At 43.1% G+C, this 22,166-nt stretch overlaps 2 protein-coding genes across 7 annotated transcripts in view; one reads left to right on the forward strand and one right to left on the reverse strand.

Moving 5' to 3' along the window:
- fer1l4 (fer-1 like family member 4) overlaps positions 1 to 10,326 on the forward strand; it is a 397,456-nt gene extending 387,130 nt beyond the window's left edge. For all 5 annotated transcript variants that reach the window (XM_059981120.1, XM_059981116.1, XM_059981117.1 and 2 more), the window contains 3 exons: positions 3,275 to 3,552; positions 8,311 to 8,411; positions 9,367 to 10,326. In XM_059981120.1, the coding sequence (XP_059837103.1) occupies positions 3,275 to 3,552; positions 8,311 to 8,411; positions 9,367 to 9,547 (560 nt within the window). In that variant the 3' untranslated portion in view covers positions 9,548 to 10,326. The remainder of the gene's footprint in view (positions 1 to 3,274; positions 3,553 to 8,310; positions 8,412 to 9,366) is intronic.
- A 3,413-nt stretch (positions 10,327 to 13,739) lies between these two features.
- Positions 13,740 to 22,166, reverse strand: part of ahcy (adenosylhomocysteinase) — a 103,613-nt gene continuing 95,186 nt past the window's right edge. For both annotated transcript variants that reach the window (XM_059981123.1, XM_059981122.1), the window contains one exon: positions 13,740 to 14,096. In XM_059981123.1, coding sequence (XP_059837106.1) covers positions 13,965 to 14,096 — 132 coding nt within the window. In that variant the 3' untranslated portion in view covers positions 13,740 to 13,964. The remainder of the gene's footprint in view (positions 14,097 to 22,166) is intronic.

Here is a 22,166-nt window from a genome sequence, read left to right on the forward strand (position 1 = left end):
TGCACATTGCACATTTAAATGGAGATGTAATGTAAAGATTTTTACTCCTCATGTAGGTGAAGGATGTAAGAAATAAAGTCAATTCAAATTCAAGAAGTTTATCAGGATGCTGCCGGGATGAGAGGATATGAGCTATAGTAACAGGACAAGTTGGACAACCTTAGGTTTTCTTTAAAATGGTGCAGATTCAAGGAGGATCTGGTCGAAGTTTATAAAATTATGTTAAGCCTAAAGTAGAGGAGACAGACAGAATCTTTCTCCCAGAAGAGATATGTCCAGTGAAATAGAAATGTTCAGGTCCTGATGAACATCTCTGGACCTGCTGAGTCCCTCCAGTATTTTGTGTGTTGCAGATACAATAATAGTATTTAGCAGACTGTTAGATGGACTCATGAATCTGCAGTCCACATTGTGAGAATGACTCTTCTACATTGACACTATTCAGTGTGCCTCCTGGAAGGTACAAAAACATTGGGCATTACAAGGTGACTTCTGTAAAAACAATACAAAAAAAATCACTGCAAGCAAGACCATAAGATATAGGAGCAGATTAGGCCATTTGGCCCATTGAGTCTGCTTCACCATTTCATCACAGCTAATCCATTTTTCCTCTCAGCCACAATATCCTGCCATCAATTCCATCATCCAAATCATTGACATATAATGTAAGAAGAATCAGTCCCAACCAAAACCCCTGTGGAACGCCACTAGTCACCATCAGCCAGCCAGAAAAAGCTCCTTTTATTCCCAATCTCTGCTTCCTGCCAATCAGCCACAACTTTATGCATCCTAGAATCTTTCCTGCAATACCAAGAGGTCCTAGCTTGTTAAGCAGCCTCATGTGTGGCACCTGGTCAAAGGCCTTCTGAAAATCCAAGTACACAACGTCAACTGATTCTCCTTTGTCTATCCTGCTTGTTATTTTTTCAAAGAATTCCAACAGATTTATCAGGCAAGATTTTCCCTTGAGGAAACCATTTTATCATGTGCCTCCAAGGAGCCTGAGACCTCATCATTAATAATCAACTCCAACATCTTCTCAATCACTGAGGTCAGACTAAGTTATAGTTTCCTTTCTTCTGCCTCTCTTCCTTCTTGAAGAGTAGGGTGACATTTCCAATTTTTCAGCATTCCCAACCCATTCCAAAATCTAGTTATTCTTGGAAGATCATTATGTATACCTCCACAATCTCTTCAGCCACCACTTTCAGAACTCTGGCGTGTACACCATCTGGTCTAGGTGACTTATATACCTTCAGACCTTTAAGTTTCCCAAGAACCTTCATTCCTGTTAGGGTAACTTCACACACTTCATGTCCCCTGATACTTGGAACTTACTGCTAGTGCCTTCCACAGTGAAGACATGCAAAATACTTATTCAGTTCATCTGCCATATGATGATTAACATATGAGGAGTGTCTGACAGCTTTGGGCCTGTATTCACTGGAATTTAGAAGAACGTGTGGGGATCTCATTGAAACTTACCGAATGTTAAGGAACTAGATAAGGTGGATGTGGTGAGGAACTTTCATCTGGTGGGCAGTATCCAGAACTAGAGAGCACAGCCTCAAAATTGAGGGGCAACCTTTCAGAACAGAGTTCAGGAGGATTTGTTTTACTCAGAGAGTGGTAAATCTATGGAAAGCTCTGCCACAGACTGCAGTGGAGGCCAAGTCTGAAGATATATTTAAACCAGAAATTGATAGATTCCTAACTGGTCGGAGCATCAAGGTATATGGTGAAAGGGTAAGTGTATGAGGTTGAATGGGATCTGGGATCAGCCATGATGAAATGGTGGAGTGGACTCAATGGGCTGAATGGCCTAATTCTGCTCCTATGTCTTATGGTCTTCTGCCATTTCATTGTCCCCCTTAATTACCTCTCCAGCGCCGTTTTCTGATAGTCCGATGTCTACTCTTGCCTCTGTTTTACATTTTATGTATCTGAAGAAACTTTAGGTAACCTCTTTAATATTATTATATAATAATATATGACATAGTCTGGTGGCTTCTACTCGAGCAGCATAATTTTCCAAAATTTAATACTTTCCTGATTACCTAAATCTCTGCACATCTACACAAGAATGAAACTCATTTCGTCAGAGTCCGAGCTATGGAACAGTTTGACCATGTTTTAGACATTGGTTAAGAATGTGTTGCAACCTCTTTTGCCAAAATTAAATTATAACCATATAACAATTACAACATGGTAACAGGCCATCTTGGCCCTTCTAGTCCATGTGGAACGCTTACTCTCACCTAGTCCCACCAACCTGCACACAGCCCATAACCCTCCATTTCTTTGCTGTCCATATACCTATCCAATTTTACTTTAAATGAAAATACTGAACCTGCCTCTATCACTTCTACTGGAAGCTCATTCCACACAGCTACCACTCTCTGAGTAAAGAAATTCCCCCTTGTGTTACCCCTAAACTTTTGCCCCCTAACTCTCAATTCATGTCCTCTTGTTTGAATCTCCCCTACTCTGAGTGGAAAAAGCCTATCCATGACAACTCTATCTATCCCCCTCATAATTTTAAATACCTCTGTCAAGTCCCCCCTCAACCTTCTACGCTCCAGAGAATAAAGACATAACTTGTTCAACCTTTCTCTGTAACTTAGGTGCTGAAACCCAGGTAACATCCTAGTAAATCTCCTCTGTACTCTCTCTATTTTGTTGACATCTTTCCTATAATTCAGTGACCAGAACTGTACACAATACTCCAAATTTGGCCTCACCAATGCCTTGTACAATTTTAACATTACATCCCAACTCCTATACTCAATGCTCTGATCTATAAAGGCCAACATACCAAAAGCTTTCTTCACCACCCTATCCACATGAGATTCCACCTTCAGGGAACTATGCACCATTATTCCTAGATCACTCTGTTCTACTGCGTTCTTCAATGCCCTACCATTTACCATGTATGTCCTATTTGGATTATTGCTACCAAAATGTAGCACCTCACACTTATCAGTATTAAACTCCATCTGCCATTGTTCAGCCCACTCTTCTAACTGGCCTAAATCTCTCTGCAAGCTTTGAAAACCTACTTCATTATCCACAACGCCACCTACCTTAGTATCATCTGCATACTTACTAATCCAATTTACCACCCCATCATCCAAATCATTAATGTATATGACAAACAACATTGGACCCAGTACAGATCCCTGAGGCACACCACTAGTCACCAGCCTCCAACCTGACAGTTGTCCACCACTAAATTGTTATTTAAGTTGCTAAGGATTTTGTTTTAATGTTGCAGGCTCGGTTGAACTGAAGCTAAATGATTTGGTCCGACCAGCAAAGACAGCTGACCAATGTACCATCAAGATGGCAAAAGAGAAAGCAGGTCCTCGTGCCTCCATCATAAAGGGAAAGAGGATGAAGGGATGGTGGCCCATGATCAAAGTGAAAGAAGCAGAAGATGAGGAAGAAGAAGATGATGAAAGCAAGAAAAAGAAGAAAAAAAAGAAAAAGAAGAAAGTGAAAATTGAGGATGTTGAGTTTACTGACAGCTCTGGCAACACGTACATTCTTAGGGTGAGATGTCCTTGTATCACCAGCTTAAGGAGAAATATGTAGCTGGTTGGGATCCTAGTGCAGTTTATTGTCTCTTCACTTGGACCAATTCTAGGCCATTCAGATGGGACACATTGCTATTGGTAAATTAGGATGGGGTCCACTCAGATGCAAGGGTAATGCAATCTATTTAACTTTGCTTGGTAATTTCACTTAAGCTACAGAACATTTGGTGCTTGGGATAAGACAACAAAATCAAAGAAATGCACAGCATAAATGTTGGCCATTGGCCCCATAGACTTCAAGTTCAAGTTTAATCAACATTCAACCATACATGAATATAGCTAAACAAAGCATCATTCCTCTGGGGCCAACGTGCAAACTCCATTACCGACAGCACACAGCACTCTGCAAATAGTACCACATTAGGTTGCTATTTCAGAAAAATATACATCACAAAGAGTGATAAAAATAGCCCAAGTCCTGAGTAGCATGACTGTAGTTAAACTGGTCCACCAAGTGAACACCAGAAGGCACCACTTAACAAACATCGGAGGGAAGCATGAGCAGGAGAGGCCAGCTCCCAAGCCAGCACAATTCCTCTGCATCAAGCAGAGTGCCCTGCTCACTCCCCTGGGCAGTTGCATCCAAGGCAACACTGCTGCCAAGGCCTACTCCTCACCACAACCAAGGCAATTGTGGTCCCTCTGCCACTGGTATCACAAATGAATGGATTTAGACCATAAAACCACGAGACCATAATAGGAGCAGAATTAGGCCATTTGGCCCATTGAGTCTGCTCCGCTAATTCATCATGGCTGATCCAATATTTCTCTGAGCCCCAATCTCCTGCCTTCTCCCTGTATCCCTTCAAGCCCTGACCAATCAAGAATCTATCAACCTCTGCCTTAAATGTACGTAAAGACTTGGCCACTACAGCTGCTGGTGGCAAAGAATTCCACAGATTCATCACTCTCTGGCTAAAGAAATTCCTCCTCATCTCCATTCTAAAAGGACGCCCCTCTATTCTGAGGCTGTGTCCTCTGGTCTTAGACTCTCTCACCACAGGAAATATCATAGAACATAGAAATCTACAGCACATTACAGGCCTTTCGGCCCACAATGTTATGCCAACCATGTAACCTACTCTAGAAATTGTCTTAGAATTTCCCTACTGCAAAGCCCTCTATTTTTCTAAGCTCTATGTACCTATCTAAGAGTTTCTTAAAAGACCTTATTGTAGCTGCCTCCACCACTATCACTGGCAGTGCCTTCCATGCACCCACCACTCTCTGTGTGAAAAACTTAACTCTGACATCCCCTCTGTACCTATTTCCAAGCATCTCAAAGCTATGCCCCCTAGCGTTAGCCATTTCAGCCCTGGGAAAAAGCCTCAGGCTGTCCACATGATCAATGCCTGTCATCATCTTATACACCCCTTTCAGGTCACCTCTCATTCTCTGTCGATCCAAGGAGAGTTCATTCAACTTGTTCCCATGAGGCATGCACACCAAACCAGGCAACATCCTTGTAAATCTCCTCTGCACTCTCTCTATAGTATCCACATCCTTCCTGTAGTGAGGTTCTGCCCGCCAAGACCTTCTCATTGCCCCTTCTGGCTCTCCTGATTTCCTTCTTAAGCTCCTTCCTAGTAGCCTTATAATCTTTCCAGATCTCTAACATTACCTAGCTCTCTGAAACTTTTGTAAGCTTTTCTTTTCTTCGTGATTAGACTTATTACAGCCTTTGTACACCATGGTTCCTGTACCCTACCATAACTTCCTTGTCTCATTGGAACGTACCTATACAGAGCTCTACTCAAATATCTGTTGAATATTTATCATATTTCTTCCATACTTTTCCCTGAGAACATCTGTTTCCAATTTAAACCTCCAATTTCCTGCCTGATAGCCTCATAATTCCCCTTACTCCAATTAAACACTTTTCTAACATGTCTGCTCCTATCTCTCTCCAATGCTATTGTAAGGGAGATAGAATTATGATCACTATCTCCAAAATGCTCTCCCACTTATCGATCTGACACCTGACCAGGTTCATTTCCCAATACCAAATCAAGTACAGCCTCTCCTCTTGTAGGCTTATCTACATACTGTGTCAAGAAACCTTCCTGAACACATCTAACAAACTCCACTCCATCTAAACCCCTCGCTCGAGGGAGATGCCCATCGATATTTGGGAAATTAAAATCTCCCATCACAACTCTGTTATTATTACACCTTTCCAGAATCTGTTTCCCTATCTGCTCCTCGATATCCCTGTTACCATTAGGCGGCCTATAAAAAACACCCAGTAAAGTTATTGACCCCTTCCTGTTCCTAACCTCCACCCACAGGGGCTCCGTAGACAATCCCTCCATGGCATCCACCTTTTCTGCAACCATGACACTATCTCTGATCAACAGTGCCACACCCCCACCTCTTTTGCCTCCTTCCCTGTCCTTTCTGAAACATCTAAAACCCGGCACTTGAAGTAACCAGTCCAATCCCTGAGCCATCCAAGTCTCTGTAATGGCCACCACATCATATCACCAAATTCTGATCCACACTCTATGCTCATCTGCTTTGTTCACAACACTCCTTGCATTAAAATAGACACATCTCAAGCCATCGGTCTGAGTGCGTCCATTCTCTATCACCTGCCTATCCTCCCTCTCGCACTGTCTACAAGCTTTCTCTATTTGTGAACCAACTGCCTCTTCCCCAGTCTCTTCAGTTTGGTTCCCACCCCTCAACAATTCTAGTTTAAACTTTCCCCAGTAGCTTTAGCAAACCTTCCCACCAGGATATTGGGCCCCCTGGGATTCAAATGCAACCCGTCCTTTTTGTACAGGTCACACCCGCCCCAAAAGAGGTCCCAATGATCCAGAAATCTGAATCCCTGTCCCCTGCTCCAATCCCTCAGCCACGCATTCATCCTCCACCTCATCCTATTCCTATTCTCACTGTCATGTGGCACAGACAGTAATTCTGATATTACTACCTTTGCGGTCCTCTTTCTCAACTTCCTTCCTAACTCCCTGTAGTCTTTTTTCAGGATCTCTTTCCTTTTCTTACCTATGTCATTGGTGCCAATATGTACCACAACCTCTGGCTGCTCTCCCTCCCACAGCAGGATATCTTGGATGCAATCCGAAACATCGCAGACCCTGGCACCTGGGAGGCAAACTACCATTCGAGTTTCTTTCCTGCATCCATAGAATCGCCTGTCTGACCCCCTAACTATAGAGTCCCCAATCACTACTGCTTTCTTCTTCCTTTCCCTACCCTTCTGAGCCACAGGACCAGACTCTGCGCCAGAGGCACAGCCACTGCCACATCCCCCAGGTAGACTGTTCTCCCAACAGTACTCAAACAGGAGTACTTATTGTCAAGGGGTACAGCCACAGGGGTACTCTCTAGTACCTGACTCTTCCCCTTCCCTCTCCTGACTGTGACCCATTTCTCTGTCCCCCTTAGCCCCGGTGTGACCACCTGTCTGTAACTCCTTTCTATCACCTCCTTCTCTCCCTGACCAGGCGAAGGTCATCGAGCTGCATCTCCAGTTCCCTAACGCTGTCCCTTTGTGTGTGGACCACCTCACACTTATCTGGGTTGAACGCCATCTGCCACTTCTCAGCTCAGTTTTGCATCTTATCGATGTCCTGCTGTAACCTCTGAAAGCCCTTCACACTATCCACAACACCTCCAACCTTTGTGTCATCAGCAGATTGACTAACCCATCCCTCCACTTCCTCATCCAGGTGATTTATAAAAATCACAAAGAGTAGGGGTCCCAGAACAGATCTCTGAGGCACTACACTGGTCACTGACCTCCATATAGAATCTGGCCCATCTACAACCATTCTTTGCCTTCTATGGACAAGCTAGTTCTGGATCCACAAAGCAATGTCCCCTTGGATCCCATGCCTCCTTACTTTCTCAATAAGCTTTGCATGGGGTACCTTGTCAAAAGCCTTGCATGGAGTAACTTGTCAAATGCCTTGCTGAGATCCATATACACTACATCTACTGCTCTACCATCATCAATGTGTTTAGTCACATCCTCAAAAAATTAGATCAGGCTTGTAAGGCACGACCTGCCTTTCACAAACCTAGTCTGACTACTCCTAATCATATTATGCCTCTCAGGATCTTCTCCATCAACTTACCAACCACTTAAGTAAGACTCACTGGTCTATAATTTCCTGGGCTATCTCTACTCTTTTTCTTGAATAAAGGAAGAATATCTGCAACTCTCCAATCCTCCAGTCTGAATGGGTCCCTTCTCAATCACCTGCCTATCCTCCCTCTTGCACTGTCTCCAAGCTTTCTCTGTTTGTGAGCTAACCTCCTCTTCCTCCATCTTTCAGTTCAGTTCCCACCCTCCAATAGTTCTAGTTTAAACTCTCCCCAGTAGCCTTAGCAAACCTCCCTGCCAGATTATTGGTTCCCCTTGGGATTCAAGTGCAACCCATCCTTTTTGTATAGGACACTCCTGCCCCAAAAGAGGGTCCCAATGATCCAGAAATCTGAATCCCTGTCCCCTGCTCCAATCCCTCAGCCACACATTTGTCCTCCACCTCACTCTATTCCTATACTCACTGTCACGTAGCACAGGCAATAATCCCTGTTCTGAGGGATATGATTTATTAGCATTTGGAAAATCAAGGACTGATTAGGGACAGCAGACATGAATTGCACATGGTCAACTTGCTTCATGAATTACCCCCCACCCCCTGTCGTGCCTGAAACTCTAATAAATATTTTTTGCTTATGACAGGGTAAAGTTGAGGCTGAGTTGCACTTGCTCACTGTGGAAGAAGCAGAAAAATCCCCTGTGGGTCTTGGACGGAAAGAGCCAGAACCACTAGACAAACCCAAGTAAGTAAACAGAAGCTGTGGCTGTGTCTGCAGCAAATTTGAAATTGCTGAAGACACTCAGAGGTTTCCTGCTGCTCCTGGACTCTGAGGGGAGGTGACATGATTAGAGTAAATAAAACATTACGCCCTTCCCTTGGAGTGTGTGGGTTCTCCCCAGTGGTCCCTCTCTCAGACTTGTTTGGAGATCTGTAGTTCACTACAGTTATGCCTTAGCTGTGTTTTCTAATCCACTCCATATAGCCTCAGTTAATGATGCTTTATTTTCACAGCAGGGATTTCTAAAATAAGTATTGCAACCAATAATGCTCCCCAATTCTCATCTTTTATTTCTGAAAACCCTAATCTTGGACTTTAAGATGCCAGTCTTGCCCCTCTTTTTTGCTAGTTTCGAGTTACATTTTAGTTCCAGGCATGGTATCAAGACTGTAAGATCTGTACCCATGTCACCTCCATTCCGCCTCATCACATTCTAATCTTGGGGATAAATTTGAAAATGCCAGCATCCTTTCATCTTAGAACTTGTAATGAAATGTTTACTGCTTATCGTTTGGAAAAGTGGCCACCTGCATCCATTGTTTCCAGTCTTTCATCATGGGGGAGAAAATAATCTTTTTTTCCTCTCTGATCTTGGACAAACTTAGTCATTCACATGAGTTTCTAGTTCTGAAAGAGGTAATGATGAGTTAAAAGTTCAAGCTCTGTGGAACAAAATAGGTTAGGGTAGCAAATAAAAATGGGCATTTCAAGCGTTTGGGTTGAAATGGTGGAAGGGCATACTGGACTGAATGCTGGCAGGAAATCATGGGATATGTAACATGCTATGATTTACATCAATGTTTTTAATCTATTGCTGAACGTCAGTATGCAAATAAAGGCATAGTTGAATTCTTCACTAAAGTGATACTGTATATCCCTGATACAACTTGGTTAACTAACATGAGTACTTCTTTTGCAGCCGACCCAACACATCCTTTAACTGGTTCATCAACCCACTGAAGTCATTTGTATACTTCATATGGAAAAATTACAAGTGGTACATTATTGGTTTGCTGGTCATTGCCATTCTGGCCATCTTTATCTTCTTAATCCTTTACACCATGCCTCAGTTCATCAGTGAGAAGATTATCAATGGATAGTCTATGTCCAACTGCAACAATTCGACAGCACAGTGGTACTGAAGCTGCAGGGCAGCAATCGGATAATTTGGCAACACTTCATTCACACACTCCCAGAGAGGCAGTTAAACCAAAGTTTTCCAGCTTACGGCATTTGATAGTTAAAATGGATAGAAGCAAGTAATTGAAATATGCAGCAACAGAACACAATGGAGTGCTCTAAAACTGACTAATCACTGCTTGAGTGGATCATTATTTGTACATGTTCCAATATCAAATAGCAGCAAAGATCCTTTATTTCAGTAAATGTCAAAAATTCTGAACTCTAGTCCTTAATGAATTAGAATGATGTATTAATATATTTTAGTTAAAATGTATCTGTAATTCAACATAAAAGTTGAGTAGAAACAAATCAACTATCTTCTCATGCCTCACCTGTAACCTAGTTCTGATATGACAATTAAGTATTTGAATAATTATGTATTTCTAAGCTTTATTGCTATCCAAATTGTGTAAGGTATGTGCGAGTTAATGAAATAAAGATCTTCAATCATGTGTATGTCTTTCAACTTACAAAATGGTACTACACATTCCGAACATGCTGGAGGCCCAATCAGCATTGGGAGCAGAACACTGCAAAATAAGTAAGAGTACAGAAGGGACAAGTGGGCTGGCCTTGTTGTGAGCAGGCCAGTGGAGAGAGTATGAGTGTTAATGGCCTCAATAGGCTTCAACAAGAAGAGGCTGAGGCCAAGGAAACAGGTTAGAAGGGTTAGTTTTTCCTTTAGTTATTGCTGATTTGGTCTTGGTTGCCCATTGTACAGTGCGAGCAGGATGGCAGATATGACAGTGGAATGCTCTTATAGGATATGAGTCTTCCTGATGACTATACAGGCGGGAAGTGCAGCCAACTTCAGCTCATGAAAGACCGCATTAAGGAGCTGGAGCAAGAGTTGGATGAACAACAGATCAGCTGGGAGGCAGAGAAATTGATAGATACAACTTTTGAGCAGGTGATTACACCCAGAATGCAGAATTCAGGAAGTATATAGGTGAATACCGAGAGAGGTAAAGGGCGAAAGAAGTCAGTGCAGGTTCACCCTGTGGCCATTCCCCTCAACAACAGGTATATCCCTTTGTATGCTGTTGAGGTAGATGACCTACCTGGGCAAGGCGGCACAAGCCAGACCAATAGCACTGAGGTCAGCTCTGAGCCTCAGAAGTGTTGGGTGAAGTCAGGTGGAGGAAGTCATAGGGGACTCAATAGTTAGAGGGACAGATAGGAGATTCTGTGGCAACAAGAGCTACCAGGATAGTGTGTTGCCTCCTGGGTGCTAGGGTCCAGAATGTCCCTGAGCAGTTGCAGAATATTCTTGAAGGGGAGGGTGAGCAGCGGGAGGTCATAGTACATATCGGTACCAATGACATAGGCAAGAGAGGGGTAGAGGTCCTGCACAGTACGTTTAGGCAGTTAGAAAGTTGGCTGAAGAGCAGGACCCCCATGGTGGTAATCTCTAGATTACTCTTGGTGCCACAAGCTAGTGAAGGTTTGGAACAGGAAGATAACAAGCAGATGAACAAGTGCCTGAGGAAATTGTGCAGGGGGCACAGTTTCAAGTTCTTGGATGATTGGAACTTTTTCTGGGGAAGGGGTGACCTGTACAAGTGGAACGGGTTGCACCTGAACTGAAGGGGAACCAATAATATGGGAGGGATGTTTGCTTATGCTATTGGGAAGTGTTTAAACTAGATTTGCAGGGGGGTGGGAACCGAAGTGAAGAGGCAGAGGATGGGGCGGTTGGCGCACTAGTAGAGATAGCTTGTAGGGGGTTGGTGAGGAAGATGAGCAGATGATAAGCATAGAAGGTTGAGGGGGGACTTGATAAGAGGTATTTAAAATTATGAGGGGGATAGATAGAGTTGACATGGATAAGCTTTTTCCATTGAGATTAGGGGAGGTTCAAACAAGAGGACATGAGTTGAGACTTAGGGGGCAAAAGTTTAAGGGTAACATGAGGGGGAATTTCTTTACTCGGAGAGTGGTAGCTGTGTGGAATGAGCTTCCGGGAGAAGTGGTAGAGGCAGGTTCGGTATTGTCATTTAAAGGAAAATTGGATAGGTATGTGGACAGGAAAGGAATGGAGGGTTATGGGCTGAGTGGGGTCAGTGGGACTAGGTGAGAGTAAGCGTTCGGCACAGACTAGAAGGGCTGAGATGGCCTGTTTCCGTGCTGTAATTGTTATATGGTTATATGATAGAGCAAAGATGCACTATCTTTTCATGATTTTTATAAATGACCTGAGTGAGAAAGTGGGTGAGTAAATTTGCTGATGACACAAACATTGAGGGTGTTGGGGATTGTGTGGAGGACTGTCAGAAGTTACAGCAGGACATTGATAGGATGCAAAACTAGGTGGAGATGTGGCAGATGGAGTTCAACCCAGCTAAGTGTGAAGTGGTTCATTTTGGTAGGTCAAGTATGATGACAGAATATTAATGGTAAGACTCTTGGCAGTGTGGAGGATCAGAGGGATCTTTGGGTCCAAGTCCATAGGATACTCAAAGCAGCTGCACAGGTTGTCTGTGGTTAAGAAGGCATAAGGTGCATTAGCCTTCATTAACCATGGGATTGAGTTCAAGAGCCGAGAGGTAATGTTGCAGCTATAGGGTCAGACCCCACTTGGGAGTACTGTGCTCAGTTCTGGTCACCTCACTACAGGAAGGATGTGGAAACTATAGAAAGGGTGCAGAGGAGATTTACTAGGAATTGCCTGGATTGGGGAGCATGCCTTATGAGAATAGCAAAGGGTGGTTGTGGATGGCTCATTGTCTGCATGGAGGATGGTAATCATTCCTCCTGTGGTGTTCCGCAGGGGTCTGCTCTAGGACCCCTCTGCGTGACTTTTTTTAAATGACCTGGATGACAAAGTAAAATGGGTTAGTAAGTTTGCTGGTAACACAAAAGTTAGGGGTGTTGTGGATAGACTAGAGGGTTATCAGAGGTTACAGCAGGATTTCAATAGGATGCATAAGTGGGCTGAAAAGTAGCAGATGGAATTCAACTTGGATAAGTGTGAAGTGGTTTATTTTGGTAGGTCAAATTTGAAGACAGAAAATAACAATGGTAAGACTCGTAGCAGTGTGGAGGATCCGTGAGATCTTCGGGTTTGTATCAACAGGAATACAGGACTCTCATAGCTGCTACACAATTTGACAGTGTTAAGAAGCTGCATGGTGTGATGGTCTTTATCAACAGTGAGACTGAGTTCAAGAGCTGTGAGGTAATGTTAAAGCTATACAAGACTAAGCTTAGTTAGACGCCACTTGAAGAACCGTGTTCAGTTCTGATCTCCTCATTACAGGAAGGATGTGGATACTATAGATTTACAAGGATGTTGCCTGGCTTGGAGAGTATGCCTTATGAGAATAGGTGGAGTGAATTTGGCCTTTTCTCCTTGGAGCCACAGAGGATGAGAGGTCACCTGATAGAGGTGTATAAGATGAGAGGCATTGATCCTATGGCTAGCTAACATAGGTTGATACAGTTTTAAGGTGCTTGTATGTAGGTACAGAGGGGATGTCAAAAAGAAAAAGAGAGAGCTATGTGGTAGGGAAATTCTAGGCAGTTTCTACAGTAGGTTACATGGTCAGCTGTAATGTCATTGTGGGCTGTAGGGCCTGTAATGTGCTGTAGATTTCTATATTTTATGTATGCATCTAGTAGAGCAGCTCCAACTCTGAACTCAGGTCCTGGCTTTTTGGAGTATCACATTGACTCAGTGCCTACATGGGTTTTCTCTGGTTTACTGATCAACAAGCCATGTCAGCAGAAGCTCACTTGATCAGAGCTAAGCCATCTAAAGCCACAGCAAACTAAAGGCCAGCATATAGGTTGGGAAAGAGACACAAAACAGTAGGACATCAAAATCTCTTAATTATATAATTAAAATATTCTGCACACTTTGATCAACTCACAAGAGACTGCAGATGGTTATAAGTTGGAGCTTCAAACAATCTGTTGGAAGAACTCCAGGTTATCCAGCACGTGTGCAGGGAAATGACCTGTCAACATGCTTGGGTTGAATGCCTGCATCATGATCTGATCAAATATTTGCTGTGTTTGCTGGTCTTCTCCAGAACTTAGGGGTATTAGTTTAATTGGTTACTCATAAATTGCTTAGTTTTGTGAAAGCATTTCATGTCAAAAAGGAAATCAGAGTCAGAATCAATATTTATTGTCAATATTTCAGCAGTATTATATTTCAACATCAGTGAAATTACAAAACAAATGATTTGGTGATAAGATGGTTACAACTGAGGTTAGAACAACAATCAGCTGGGACCATTGATTTGGCAATCAGAACAGCCTTCACAGACTGTGACATAATCAATCTCTTGAAGGAATGTTGTTGCACTCTGCAGCACGAATCAACAGGGTTCAATATCTGTAATGGTCTGGTTTAAAAGGCCCATCCACAGGAACACCAAGATAAGATGACTGATCCTCTGATAGTTTGGTTAATTTTACTCCGAGTTTCTCCAAATGTGCAGCAGCCACAGCTTCATCGAGCTGCAAAAGACAGAACATGATACAATATCAAATCAAAAACAGCTGATGCTGAAATTCCAAAATAAAAATCACAAGATGTTGTAAACAACCTAGTCAGACAGCATCAGTAAGAATTTGCTGGATACATCAAAATTAAAAAGATTATTTTTCAGCACCAGAATTGAAGAGGGATGGTTAGAATAAAAGGGAACATCTCTGACAGGATAAGACCAAATGCCTTAAAGTGGCAGTTATGTACCAGATTATGAAATTTTCTCCATCGAAGATGCTAGCAGGGCTGTGGGACATAACCAGCAAAACAAACAATTGTGTACAACTTTGCTTCAACCTGTCCATGCCAAAGATGCCTACCTGGGCTAGTCCCATTTATAGAGAACTACAGCACAGCCGCAGGTCCTTCAGCCCATCTAATCCATGACAACCTGCCTAGTCACATCGACCCACAGCCTTCCATACCACTCCCATCCAGGTACTTAGCTTTAATTTTGTAGTTGAATCTGATTCCACCACTTCCACTGGCAGCTTGCTCTACACACCCTGAGTGCAGTTCCCCCTCAGACTCTCCTTACATTTTTCACCTTTCACCCTAAAATCTATGACCTCTACCATGAATAAGCCTTGCTGAGTGTTGTAGTTTGATTTGAGTGAGCCTTTTGAAGAGGTGATCAAAAGGACTGAGGGAAGAGGCTAGTAGTCATTTTCCACATGGAATTTTAGCAAGGCCTTGGCAAGATCTTGCATGGTCCATATGGTTTGATCAAAGGAATTTCCAGGAGAGCTAGCCAACTGGTCACAAAATTGTCAGCGGAAACCTGCAGAGATGTTTGTCATGGGTTGTTTTTCCAGAAGAGGCCCCTAACCAGTAGAATATTTATCATAAGGGTTAGTTATTGTGACCAGTTGGCTTATCATGTTTGTAATTAGTATTGTGATGCACAATGAAGGATAACTGGAAAAGTGGGCAAAGGAATGGCTAGAGGACTTTTGCTCAGACAAGTACATCTTGGGACTTAAAGCAGGTCAAGACATACGTGGTAAATAACAGGGCCTTGGGCAGTTCTTTTGAACTGAAAAACCAGAAGTACATAGGTCCCTGAAACAGGTGAACAGGGTGAAGACATGCAATGGTACAAGAGCTGGCAATATCATGTCAGTTGTTAAAAACATTGGATCTTGTATACAATTCTGATTGCCATACTCCAGGGAAGATGTGATTGAGCAAGGTGATTTAGAAAAGATCCATGAGGATTCTCAGCAGGCCAGGCAGCATCTATGGAAAAAAGTAGAGTCCATTTTTCAGGCCGAAACCCTTCAGCAGGACTGGAGAAAAAAGCTGAGGAGTAGATTTAAAAGATGGGGGAGGGGAGAGAGAAACGCAAGGTGAAATCTGGAGGGGGAGGGATGCAGCAGAGCTAGGAAGTTGATTGGTGAACGATTCAGAAGGTCATGGAAGAAAGAAAAAATGGGAGGATGGCATGAACACCATAGGGAGGTGATGGGCGGGCAAGGAGATAACATGAGAGAGGGACAAGGAATTGGGAAATGGTGGGGGGGTGGTGGTGGTGGATGAATTACTGGAAGTTAGAGAAATAAAAGTTCATGCCATCAGGTTGGAGGCTACCCAAACAGAGTACAAATGTGGCCTTATCCCGGCAGTGGAGGCAGCCATGGATGCTCATACCAGAATGGGAAGTGGAATTAAAATGGGGAGCCACTGGGAGATCCCACTTGCAGACGATATGAAGATAACTGGAAGGGCAGGTAGTTTTGAGGAAGTAGAGATGCTACAGAAGGATTTAGACAGATTAGGAGAATGGGCAAAGAAACGGCAGATGGAATACAGTGTCAGGAAGTGTATGATCATGCATAATCATTAGAAGAAAAGTGTGACTCTTTTCTAAATGGGGGAGAAAATATATAAAAAAAAGACAAAGAGAATCCTTGTGCAGAATTCCCTAAAGGTTGATTTGCAAGTCAAGTCTGTGATGAGGAAGGCAAATGCAATGTTAGCATTCATTTCAAGAGGACTATATTGTAAAAGTAAGAATGAAATGTTGAAACTTTATAAAGCACTGGTGAGGGCTCACTTAGAGTATTGTGAGCAAGTTTGGGCCCCTTATCTTTGAAAGGATGTACTGAAAGTGGACAGGGTTCAAAAGAGTTTAACAAAAATGATTCCTGGATTGAATGGTTTGTCATATGAAGAGCATTTGATGGCTTTGGAGCTGTATACTCCAATTCAGAAGAATAAGGGGTGACTTCATTGAAACCCAATCAATGGTAAAAGGCCTTCATAGAGTGGATGGTGGAAGAGTCTAAGACCAGAAGACACAACCTCAGAATAGAGGTGCATCATTTTAGAATGGAGATGAGGAGGAATTTTTTTTAGCCGGAGGGTGAATCTGTGGAACTCTTTGTTACGGGCAGCTGTGAGGGCTGTCTTTCTGCATATTTAAGGCAGAGATTGATAGATTTTTGAATGGTCATGGCATGAAGGGATACGGGGAGCAGGCAGGAAACTGGAGCTGAAAGGAAAATTGGATCAGCCATGATGAAATGGTGGAGAAAACTCGATAGGTCAAATGGCCCAAATCTGCTCCTATATCTTATGAAACCAAGATTGGAGGTGTAGTGGGCAGTGATGAAGATTGTCAAAGCTGGCAGCAGGGCCTGGTCCAATCAGTGAAATGGGCCAAAAACAACAGCAGATGGAATTTAATGCAGATCAGTGTGTGGTTGCTGCACTTTAGGAGATCTATCTCAGGTAGGACTTGCACAGTGAGCAGTACGGCACCCTGTAGAACAGTACAGTAGAACAGTGATCTGGAGATACAGATCCATAATTCTGCAGGTATCACAGGCACCTTGCTCATTGGCCTTCATAAATTGAAGAAGCACAGGAGTTGGGAAGTTGTGTTGAAATTGTACAAGACATTGGTGATGCCTGCTTTGGAAAATTATAGAAACATAGAAAACCTACAGCACAATACAGGCCCTTCAGCCCACAAAACTGTGCCAAACATGTCCCTACCCTAGGACTACCTAGGCTTTAAACATAGCCCTCTATTTTTCTAAGCTCCATGTAGCCATCCAGGAGTCTCTTAAAAGACCCTATCATTTCCACCTCCACCGGCAACCCATTCCATGCACTCACCACTCTCTGCTTAAAAAACTTACCGACATCTCCTCTGTACCTACTTCTGATCACCTTAAAACTATGCCCTCTTGTGCTAGCCATTTCAGCCTTGGGAAAAAATCTCTGACTATCCACACGATCAATGCCTCTCATTATCTTGTACACCTCTATCAAGTCAACTCTCATCTCCATCGCTCCAAGGAGAAAAAGCCAAGTTCACTCAACCTATTCTCATAAGGCATGCTCCTCAATCCAGGCAACATCCTTGTAAATCTTCTCTGCACTCTTTCTATAGTTTCCACATCCTTCCTGTAGTGAGGTGACCAGAATTGAGCACAGTACTCCAAGTGGGGTCTGACCAGGGTCCTATAATAGCTGCAACATTACCTCTCGGCTCTTGAACTCAATCCCATGGTTGATGAAGGCCAATGCACCGTATGTCTTCTTAACCATATAACAATCACAGCACAGAAACAGGCCATCTTGGCCCTCCTAGTCAGTGCCGAACTCTTAATCTCACCTAGTCCCATCTACCCGCACTCAGCCCATAACCCTCCACTCCTTTCCTGTCCATATACCTATCCAATTTTACCTTAAATGACACAACTGAACTGGCCTCTACTACTTCTACAGGAAGCTCATTCCACACAGCTATCACTCTGAGTAAAGAAATACCCCCTCGTGTTTCCCTTAAACTTCTGCCTCCTAACTCGCAAATCATGTCCTCTCGTTTGAATCTCCCCTACTCTCAATGGAAACAGCCTATTCACGTCAACTCTATCTATCCCTCTCAAAATACCTTATTATATTAATACCTTAATACCTTATTATTACCCTCTTAAATACCTCGATCAAATCCCCCCTCAACCTTCTACGCTCCAATGAATAGAGACCTAACTTGTTCAACCTTTCTCTGTAACTTAAGTGCTGAAACCCAGGTAACATCCTAGTAAATCGTCTCTGCACTCTCTAATTTATTGATACCTTTCCTATAATTTGGTGACCAGAACTGTACACAATATTCCAAATTTGGCCTTACCAATGCCTTGTACAATTTTAACATTACATCCCAACTTCTGTACTCAATGCTCTGATTTATAAAGGCCAGCGTTCCAAAAGCCTTCTTCACCACCCTATCTACATGAGACTCCACCTTCAGGGAACTATGCACTGTTATTCCTAGATCTCTCTGTTCCTCTGCATTCCTCAATGGCCTACCATTTACCCTGTATGTTCTATTTGGATTATTCCTGCCAAAATGTAGAACCTCACACTTCTCAGCATTAAACTCCATCTGCCAACATTCAGCCCATTCTTCTAACCGGCATAAATCTCCCTGCAAGCTTTGAAAACCCACCTCATTATCCACAACACCTCCTACCTTAGTATCATCGGCATACTTACTAATCCAATTTACCACCCCATCATCCAGATCATTTATGTATATTACAAACAACATTGGGCCCAAAACAGATCCCTGAGGCACCCCGCTAGTTACCGGCCTCCATCCCGATAAACAATTATCCACCACTACTCTCTGGCATCTCCCATCTAGCCACTGTTGAATCCATGTTATTACTCCAGCATTAATACCTAACGACTGAACCTTCTTAACTAACCTTCCATGTGGAACTTTGTCAAAGGCCTTGCTGAAGTCCATATAGACTACATTCACTGCCTTACCCTCGTCAACATTCCTCGTAACTTCTTCAAAAAATTCAATAAGGTTTGTCAAACATGACCTTCCACGCACAAATCCATGCTGGCTACTCCTAATCAGATCTTGTCTATCCAGATAATTATTAATACTATCTCTAAGAATACTTTCCATTAATTTACCCACCACTGATGTCAAACTGTCTATAATTGCTAGGCTTACTTCTAGAACCCTTTTTAAACAATGGAACCACATGAGCAATACGCCAATCCGGCACAATCCCCATTTCTAATGACATTTGAAAGATCTCTGTCAGAGCTCCTGCTATCTCTACACAAACTTCCCTCAAGGTCCTGGGGAATATCCTGTCAGGACCTGGAGATTTATCCACTTTTAAATTTCTTAAAAGCGCCAATACTTCCACCTCTTTAATTGTCATAGGTTCCATAACTTCCTTACTTGTTTCCCACACCTTACACAATTTAATTTCCTTCTCCTTAGTGAATACCGAAGAGAAGAAATCATTCAAAATCTCTCCCATCTCCCTCGGCTCCACACATAGCTGACCACCCTGATTCTCTAAGGGACCAATTTTATTCCTCACTATCCTCTTGCTTTTAATATAACTGTAGAAACCTTTCGGATTTACTTTCACCTTCTTTGCCAAACCAACCTCGTATCTTCTTTTAGCTTTTCTAATCTCTTTCTTAAGATTCCTTTTACATTCTTTATACTCCTCGAGCAATTCCTTTACTCCATGCTGCCTATATCTATTGTAGACATCCCTCTTTTTCCGAACCAAGTTTCTAATATCCCTTGAAAACCATGGTGCTTTCAAACCTTTAACCTTTCCTTTCAACCTAACAGGAACATAAAGATTCTGTACCCTCATAATTTCACCCTTAAATGACCTCCATTTCTCTATTACATCCTTCCCATAAAACAACTTGACCCAATCCACTCTCTCTAAATCCCTTCGCATCTCCTCAAAGTTAGCCTTTCTCCAATCAAAAATCTCAACTCTAGGTCCAGTCCTGTCCTCCTCCATAATTATACTGAAGCTAATGCTATTGTGATCACTTGTCCTGAAGTGCTCCCCAACACATGCATCTGTCAGCTGACCTATCGCATTCCCTAACAGGAGATCCAACACTGCCCCATCTCTAGTCGGTACTTCTATGTATTGTTGCAAAAAACTATCCTGCACACATTTCACAAACTCTAAACCATCCAGCCCTTTTACAGAATGAGCTTCCCAATCTACGTGTGGAAAATTAAAATCTCCCACAATCACCACCTTGTGTTTACTACAAATATCTGCCATCTCCTTACACATTTGCTCTTCCAACTCACGCTCCCCGTTAGGTGGCCTATAAAACACTCCTATCAGTGTCACTACACCTTTCCCATTCCTCAATTCCACCCAAATAGTCTCCCTAGAGGAGCTCTCTAATCTATCTTTCCAAAGCACCGCCATAAGATTTTCTCGGACAAGCAATGCAACACCTCTTCCTCTGGCCCCTCCTACTCTATCACACCTGAAGCAACTAAATCCAGGAATATTTAGTTGCCAATCACACCCTTCCTGCAACCATGTTTCACTAATAGCTACAACATCATAATTCCAGGTATCAATCCACGCTTTAAGCTCATCCACCTTTCTTACAATGCTCCTAGCATTAAAATAGATACATTTAAGATACTCTCTACCTCTTCCTCTCTTTTCATCCCTAACAATGCATTCAAATTTATTATCCTTTTCTTTCTTCTCTCCTACATCTTCAGGCTGAGTGCATCCCTTCTCCATCACCTGCCTTTACTCCCTTACACATAGTCTACTTACTTGCTCTACTGGTGAACTAACCTTCTCTCCCATAGTTTCCTCAAATTGATTCCCGCCCATCTTACTAGTTTAAAGTCTGCCCTGTAGCCCTAGTAAACCTCCCCGCTAGGATATTGGTCCCTCCAGGATTCAAGTGTAACCCGTCCTTCTTGAACTGGTCATCCTTGCCCCAGAAGAGGTCCCAATGATCCAGAAACTTGAATCCCTGCCCCCTGCTCCAATCCCTCAGCCACGCTTTCATCCTCCACCTAATTCCATTCCTACTCTCACTGTTGCGTGGCACAGGCAGTAATCTCAAGATTACTACCTTTGCGGTCCTTCTTAATTGCCTTCCTAACTCCCTTTACTCTCGTTTCAGGACCTCTTCCCCTTTCCTACCTATGTAATTGGTACCTACATGTACCACAACCTCTGGCTCCTCACCCTCCCACTTCAGGATATCTTGGACGCGATCAGAAACGTCCCGAACCCTAGCACCAGGGAGGCAAACTACCATCTGGGACTCCCGATCACCTCCACAGAAACGCCTGTCCGAACCCCTGACTATCGAATCCCCTATTACTATGGTCCTCTTTCTTCTATCCCTACCCTTCTGAGCTACAGGGCCGTCCTCTGTGCCGGAGGCCCGGCCACTGTCACTTCCTCCAGGTAGGCTGTCCCCCCAACAGTACTCAAACATGAGTACTTATTGTCAAGGGGTACAGCCACTGGGGTACTCTCTAGTACCTGCCTCTTCCCATTCCTGACCATGACCACAGAGTCAACCTGTGCAACAGCTTTGAGTGTCCTATGGGCTCGGACCCCGACCCCTCTGATCCTCCACACTGCCAAAAGTCTTACCATTAATGCTATATTGTGCCATCATATTTGACCTACCTAAATTATGTCCAGTTTTCTTGACTTACCTACAGGAAATATGTAAATAAGATTGAAAGAGTGCAGAGAAAATTTACAAATATGTTGAGGACCTGAATTATAGGGAAAGGTTGAACTGGTTAGAACTTTATTCCAAAGGATGAGGGGAAACTTGATAGAGATTTACAAAATTATCAGTAAATGCAAGCAGGCTTTTTCAACTAAGGTTGGTTGAGACGACTAGAGGTCATAGATTAAGGGTGAAAGATGAAATGTTTAAAGGAAACATGGGAACTTCACTGTGTGGTGAGAGCCTGGAATGAGCATGAATTAGGATAGGCACATGGATGGGAGGGGTATGAAGAGCTATGTTCAGGGTGCAGGTTGTTGGGACTAGGCTGATTAATGGTTTGACATGGATTAGATGGGCCAAATGGCCTGTTTCTGTTCTATGACTATGATTCTACAATGTTAGAAAGGGAGAGTGGCCAGATTCCAAACTGGCTCAGTAGCAAATGCAAGTAGTTGACTGATGCTTTTTTTAGTGTTAAAAGTGGGGTTCACAGGGTCCATCCCTTC

The sequence above is a fragment of the Hypanus sabinus genome, chromosome 9 (genome assembly GCF_030144855.1).
Source record: "Hypanus sabinus isolate sHypSab1 chromosome 9, sHypSab1.hap1, whole genome shotgun sequence".
NCBI lineage: Eukaryota > Metazoa > Chordata > Chondrichthyes > Myliobatiformes > Dasyatidae > Hypanus > Hypanus sabinus.